This window comes from Myotis davidii, unplaced genomic scaffold (genome assembly GCF_000327345.1).
Source record: "Myotis davidii unplaced genomic scaffold, ASM32734v1 scaffold594, whole genome shotgun sequence".
Taxonomy (NCBI): domain Eukaryota; kingdom Metazoa; phylum Chordata; class Mammalia; order Chiroptera; family Vespertilionidae; genus Myotis; species Myotis davidii.
The window spans coordinates 581,653-588,986 of record NW_006285787.1 but is presented as its reverse complement, the minus strand read 5'-3'; the positions used below and the strand labels follow the sequence as shown (position 1 = coordinate 588,986).

Below are 7,334 nucleotides of genomic sequence, written 5' to 3'. Positions count from 1 at the left end.
GCGGGTGGGTGCGAGTGCCGGCTCCTCCCGGCAGGGTGTGTGCGTGTGTGGAAGGGACAGTGAGAAGGGCCGATGGAAAGCGGAGCAGAGAGTGAGGGCCAGGGAGGGGCAGGACATAGAAGGGACATAAGAATGAGGAAGAGACCAAGAGAGAACGGGTCTCCCTGCTCAGTGCTCCTTGGAAGGAGATATAACTACCTCTAACAAGCGAGTTTGAGCGCTGTTTATAATAACAGAAACCCGGGCAGTGCTTAAACAGGAAAGAATCTCATACAGCCAACTTTTGTAAAAGTGATGTGGGTGTTAATGTGTTATGTTACTACAACAAGGTTTCCATGACACACACAGAGTGCAGAATGGTGTTTAAAGTATGATCCTCTTTATGTAAAGTGAAGAAAAAAAAGGGCGGTGGGTGGAAGAAGCATTTCTATGCTTATATATTTGTATAAGCATAGAAAATACAGTGGGGCCTTGACTTACGAGTGTCCCTACTAACTAGTTTTTTGAGATACCAGCTGTCTCTTGGCCGATTTTTTGCATTGAGTTGATAGAGAAATTTGAGTTAACGAGCTCCTTAACGAGCTCAGTCTAGGAACGAATTCAACTCGTAAGTCAAGGCCCCACTGTATCTGAAACTATTCTTATATGTTTTATATAACAGCAGTGGTATCCCTGGAAAATGGAACTAGAGATGGGGGTGTGGGGGGGACTTTTCATTTGTAATTTACAGCTGAATCTCCCTTCCCAAACTCCAGGGTGCAAAAAATATTTAACTGTGTTTTTCTGTTAACTTAATTTTTGTTTTGAGACATTAAAAAAAAACAACCTTGAGTTAATTCTGAGATTTCCCCACTCCTTCTCTGGGGCTTATGTGGTACCAAGATATGAGGGAAGTGTACAGGGCACAAAGGCCATCATTTGTGATGTAATTTGCCCACCCTGATGTCCAGTGAGCTATCCATGTCTTTTCTGGTTCTGGATTGTCTGTCCATTCAGATTTTCTTGGAAGCATTCTACGTACCTCTCCATAAGTTCTTGCATTTGAGGTTCAAATGATTCATTTAACAACATACTTATTCCTAAAATACTTAAATGCAAATGCATTTGTCCAAATAAGTAAATACATTCCAATAGTATAAGTTCAAGCATTCTGTCAAGCAGAGCTCCTTAATTTGTAGTTAATGGAGATTCTAAGCGATCCATGGATGGGCCCTGAAAATTGAGTGCAAAATAGTATATACTCATGCTTTTCTAAGAAAAACTCCATAGCTTTCACCAGATTGTCAAAAGTCTCTGAATCCCACTGACGGGGTATTGTAGAAACAATAGTGAACAAGGACACAAGGGGTATTTGTTCTCAGGGATTTATAATCTGGTGGAATGAAAGACAAACAGGCAATTACAACCCAGAGGATATGTTCTATGATAGAGGAGGTATGATGTTGTGAGAACATAGGGCCACCTAAATTCGACTGGCTGGCTCCTTGGAGGAACTATTAAATTGAAGCCTGCTGAGTGAGAGGAAAGTACAGTTTGACCTGGTAAGTGGCTGATTCCACCTGGGACAGAAATGGGCAATTACAGTAAAATGGGAATAACAGTAAGAGATGAGGCTGAAACATGATCAGTGTTAGGGTTGCCGAAGGAGGAACGAATGAAGCCAAAAGGGGTGAAAAATCATGAATTTATTAAGTCGTCTGTGTACCAGATGGACTGAGCCCCAAAATGGCGCCAGCAGCCAACGGCAGGGAGTCAGAGGTTTTAAAGGACTTTTTCTAGGCAGAGAATTCTCTGTGCAGGTCTGGATTCTGGGAAACTCCAGAGGGGAGAGATAATGGTCTTAGCAAGTGGAATATTTATTGTGAAGTGGCCTACAGGTCAGTTCCCAGGGGAGAGGGTATTGATTCAATTATTTGATCCGACCTAACAATCAGAAGCCAGGTTATATGTATGATGCAGGGCATATAAAGGAAAACAAGAAAAGGAACCCTCAGGGAGTTCTAGTCGTGTAAGGAGAAAGAGTGGACAAAAGGCAAGCAAGCAAACAAGATAACATTTTACCGTGATAAAATAAACAAGGCTATGTATTAAGCAGTGGCTGGGGTATGTATCAGGGTGCTCCTTTTTTTTCCGGGGTGCTCCTTTATTTAAACAGATCTACATATTAGGGTCCACATGAATTGCAGGGTTTTAACAAAGGTGATAGCAGGCAGAATGGAGAGAACTGGATCGGTTTGAGAGACACTGATAGAGTAGAATCAATAGGTTTCAGTAGTTTATTGGGTGAAAATAACAATAGATTTTATTTATTGAACAGTTACTAAGAGTTGCTGTAAGTGCTTATTATATATTTTTTTCTCACTTATTCCTCTAACAACTCTGTGGAGGGAGGAAGACATTTATCTCAATTTTGTAGACGAGGAAACTGAGGCACAGAAAGTATAAGGAAGCCCAAGGTCCGAAGTAGATTCAAGATCCCATAAGGATTTAAACTCAGGTTTGTTCCTCTCCAAACCCCTGTAAGCAGAGGTGGCAAAGGAGTGGGGATAAATTTGGAGAAGAGGCGGGATTGTGAGAAAGACAATACATTGGGACCTATGGAGCTTTGCATACCTTTGAGTCACCCACGTGGAGATGTCCAACAGGCAAGTGGGTAAATGAGTATGAAGCTCAGACGAGATCTAGGTCAAGGAATAAATTTGTGAGTTGCCAGCATAGAAATGTTATTTGGAGCCACAGAATAGGTGAGACTATGTTGGGAAAGTAGACAGAACAATTACAACTCTAAGAAGCATTAACATTCAAGGAATGGCAGAGAAGGAACCCCCGAGAAGGTGTGGTCACAGTTGTCAGAGGAAAACCAGGACAGTAGCATCATGGAAGCCAAAAGAAAAGAGAGTTTCAATGAGAGTGATCAACAGTCTCATATTGTACTTGAGAGAAGAAGGAAGATAAGTTCTCAGATGTGTCTGCTCTTGTATAACAAGAATTCCACTAGTTACCTAAGAGGACAGCCTTGCAGGAATAGTGGGACAGAATCCCATTTATTTGGTTGAAGAATGAGTAGGAGGCAGAGAAGTTGAGGTGGTGCATGTAGACAGCTTGACCCAAATGTTTGTTTCTGGAGCTAAGAATCCAGAGTCCAGGTTACAAGTATGGCCCCTATACTAAGTTGGGATCACACCTACAGCCCTTGGGGGCTCCTTTACCCCTTCATGAGAAGACATGCCTGTTTAAAAAAAACCTTTCCCTACTCTTCTCCCTTAGAATACTCCCTCTATTATCTCTGTAGAATACTCCCTGAATACATCCTTATAATAAACCCAGTCCTAGAAAAATAAATATTGGTTGTTCTCTACCAGAAGGTCACTGGCATTACCAGGAGTGCTATAGGAAAGATATACTCCCAGTGCAGCCAAGTGCTCATCACCTCTTTCTCTCCATCTAGGATATACTGGTTGGGCTCCAGCCATGGAGAAACTTTATGGGCACGTGTCTGCCCACCCAGACATCCTCTCCTTGGAGAACCGATGCCTGGCCACACTTCCTGATGTGAAGATCATGGAGAAACCACAGGGACATATGTCTTCCCACCCAGACATCCTTTCCTTGGAAAATCGGTGCCTGGCCACACTTCCTGACATGAAACTCATGGAGAAGCCACGTGGACATGTATCTGCCCACCCAGATATTCTCTCCTTGGAGAACCGGTGCCTGGCCACACTCTCTATTCTAAAGAGCCCTATGTCTGCCGGCTCCTTTCTCCAATGTGTCCAGACATCTCAGCTGGTGCAAGCTGATCTGTGCAGCCTGGACACGAGTAACCACTTGCTCTCTGAGCCTCCAACCCGGAGGACTCAGTGTTTCTCTGAGGGACCAGCCCCTCTGACCTGCCCCAGAGCCCTGAAATCCATCTCTGCCACACAGGGAGCTCAGGAAACAGCTTTGGTAATAGCGCTCGGCACTCGTCTTGACTGCAGCCATGTCTGTTGGATGCTTTAGTCCCTAGCTTTTGTGCCACAGCGTCTCTCTGTGCTGCTCTGTGTACTTACCTCCTTGAAGCCGCTTCCTGAGGTGCCCTTTACCTCAGGGCTGGCTTCATCGGAATCGTTACTCCCATTACATGTCTAGTTCAGACATTCTGGACAGTAGAGCAAACACAGGCCCTGTCCTCAGAAAGCCTCTTCTCAGGAGAGGAGCCATCATGATGTTGCAGTAGCACAGGCAGTCAAGTGCTTTTGAGATCCTGTTCAGGCATGAGACACATCTGCTATACCCTGGCCCAGTCCCCTGGAGGGGCATGTACAGACACATGTCCACTTATACACACATGTATGAGCACAGGTCAGACTCAGTATACAAACACGCATTCCTCTGTATAGCCTCGGATTCAGACTGAGGGAAAGACTGATCTGAGCCCTATACTGTCTCCGTGTATTACAAGCACAATCTTGGGCAAGACTCTTAGCCTTTTGAAACTTTAATTTCCTCACATTTATTTATTTATTTTATTTATCTTTCTTATCGAGAGTATTACAAATGTCCCCCTTTTTTCTCCCCATTACCCCCATCATAATTTCCTCAACTTTAAAACAAGATCATTGGAAATCTGCCACATAGAGTCATTGTCAGGGTTACAGCTACTGCCATCTTACACTTATTTAGGGCTTTGCAATTTGCCAAGAGTCATACATGCATTATCCCATTTAATCTAAATGACCCCATCAGTTAGCTCTAACCCTACCTGAAGGTGTGTGTGATAGTGAGAGATCCCTATGTCAGACAGGACAGATTGTTGCTGGGTGTGAAGGGAGAGGGGTTGAGGTGCTAGAAGATAAATGTGGACATTTCCTATCCCTGGGAGCTGCCTTCAGATCTATCTATGTTTGAGGGACTGTGATTAATAATTGCCACTATCTCCAGGGTCATTGGTCCTCTTCAGAAGAGAAAAAGCCAGGAGAGAAGAAATGGACAGCGGCTCAAATGCCTTTTTACAGTCTAAGTTTGGAAGAGGAGGAGGAGGTGGAGGAACTGGCCTTGAATCTTACCCCTGGAGACTCCAAGTCTTCGTGTGAGCCCACTGACCAGGTCCTTCAGGAGAAGAAGGTAGAAGTTCCAGTGTGGGAAAGAGGTTGATGGTGGTAGAGGGAAGGGTGTGGGGTGGGTGGGAGGAGTAGTGCCCAAAGACTGACCTAGATCCCTTCCACTGATGGAAGGGGAGGGAGGGCCATCAACCAACTCTTATTTCTCACCTCGTAATCCCCTTTCCAACCTCTTGGTTGAAAAAACATCTGAATCTGGGATCCATTTTCTCTGTCCATGATTTTGTAAGCTGGCCTGAGGGATGCTTAAGTTGGTCCTTATTACCGCTTTCCTCCTTCCTTCCCTCTCTATCTCAATTCCCAGATGGCTCTAATGAGCTTGTTGTGCTCCACTGTGGCATCAAAGGTAAACATGAAAGATGAAGCCAACCCTACCAAGACTGCCCTCCTGGAAATCTGTAGTGAACTTGCCCCCTTGGAGCCTGAGTTTATCCTCAAGGTATGGTGGTATGAGAGAGTAGATGGAAATGGAAAGCAGGGAGCTAGAGAATGTGCTTATGGTGTGTGAGGGGGATGGTGACCAGCTTTGTGCTGTTGGTAGAGGGAGCTTCACTTAGGAAGTGGATATGATCTCTGGGTGAGTCTGTGGCCTGGTACCTAGGGTTCTTTGAGGAGCGGAGAAGATGGGGTTGGGAAGGAGTATGCTAGGGTTCATTTGTTTAGCAAGTATGCAGGTTTAAGTATACAGTGTCTTGAGGGTCATACCGACAGAATGAAACATGATCTGGCTCTTAAGGAGCTTACAGTGCTGTTAGGTCAGCAAAACACTCCCAAATATGTAAATGCAAATGGCATAGTAGGTAAGTGACTGTTTCAGAAGTAGAAAAAAGGGGGGAAATATTTTCGATGAGACTTTGGAAGATGTCAGGTTTAATCAGCACTTTGAACCCAGGGCAAATCTTTGATAGATGTTGAAGGTGGGAGGTCTTCCAAAGAGGGAAAGGGCCTGGTTGAATCAGGAGGTGATCCATAGACGCAGGAGAAGACATGCTGCAAAGGCAGGAACGGACTAAATTACAGAGGATTTAGGATGCAAAGCTCAGAGGTTGAACTTGATATTTCACAGACAATCTGGAGGGATCAGGGAAGGTTTTATGCAGGTAGATTAGATGTGCAAGTTAGTTTAGGGCATGAAGCTCTGTGAGAAGTGGCTGAGATGCTAACCCTCCCCATCCTGCACCCTAGGCATCTCTGTACACCAGGCAGCAGCTGAACATCAGGGATGTAGCCAACCTAGTCTTGGCCATTGCTGCCTTCTTGCCAGTCTGCCGCCCCCACCTGCGACGATATTTCTGTGCCATTGTCCAGCTGCCTTCTGATTGGATTCAGGTAGCCGAGTTCTACCAGGTATGGCACTCACTTCCCTGAACTTTGGCCTTCATGTAGGTTTCTCTCTTTTGCTCATTGCATCCCTGGAGAAAATTCTCGGACAGTTCGGCCTCTCCTCTGCTGCCCTCAACCTTGATGCCCAGACAGGACAGCATCTCCCTCAACCAGCCTGGGTTGCCCAACAGGGGGAATATGATTGAGAAGGGCTGGACCACAGTTTAAGAAAAATTGGTCTTATTCTGGACCTTGTATTTACAATGAAGAAAGTGAGACCCATGGAAGTCTGTTGACTAGCCTAGTAACCACAGAAACTGTCATTTTAGAGCTGGAGTAGGGAACATCTGGCCTGCAGGCCATATAAGGTCCAAGAAATCATTTGGTGTGGCCCTGCCAAGGCACTAGGGATGAGTTAATTAAATGTTTGAACAAATATAGCAAGCTAATTTTTAAACTGTTAATTTTGTATGGCCTGAGAATCCTATCTAATAAAAGAGAAACATGGTAATTAGTGTACGACCGCTACCCTTCCCATTGGCTAGTCAGGGCGATATGTAAACTAACTGCCAGCCAGGATGGCGGCCGGCAGCCAGGCAGCTAAAAGTGAACATGAGGCTTGCTTGCTTCAGTGACAGAGGACTCCAATGTTCCCCGCCTGCCGCTGCTGGCCTCTAAGCTGCAACTCTAAGCAACTATGTTACAAATATAGAAGCTAAACAAAACCCCAGAAACCTGCTTTAGTCGCCAGGCTTCAGCCAGCAGGATCGCAACATTGTTTCAAATACAGAAGGTAAACAAAGGCCAGAAACCTGCTTTCAGCAGCGGAGGCCTAAGAGCTGGAGCCTAAGAGCTGGCCCAGAATAAAAAGAAAAGAAAAACAGGAACGGTTGGGAGCTTCAGTCACCC

General features: G+C 45.1%; 1 protein-coding gene across 1 annotated transcript in view; it reads left to right on the top strand.

Annotated features, from left to right (window-relative positions):
* The first annotated feature begins 3,452 nt into the window (after window positions 1–3,452).
* TEP1 (telomerase associated protein 1) overlaps window positions 3,453–7,334 on the top strand; it is a 34,827-nt gene continuing 30,945 nt past the window's right edge. The window contains exons 1-4 of the mRNA XM_006756754.2: window positions 3,453–3,948; window positions 4,924–5,106; window positions 5,407–5,541; window positions 6,288–6,449. Of these exons, the coding sequence (XP_006756817.1) occupies window positions 3,472–3,948; window positions 4,924–5,106; window positions 5,407–5,541; window positions 6,288–6,449 (957 nt within the window). The 5' untranslated portion in view covers window positions 3,453–3,471. The remainder of the gene's footprint in view (window positions 3,949–4,923; window positions 5,107–5,406; window positions 5,542–6,287; window positions 6,450–7,334) is intronic.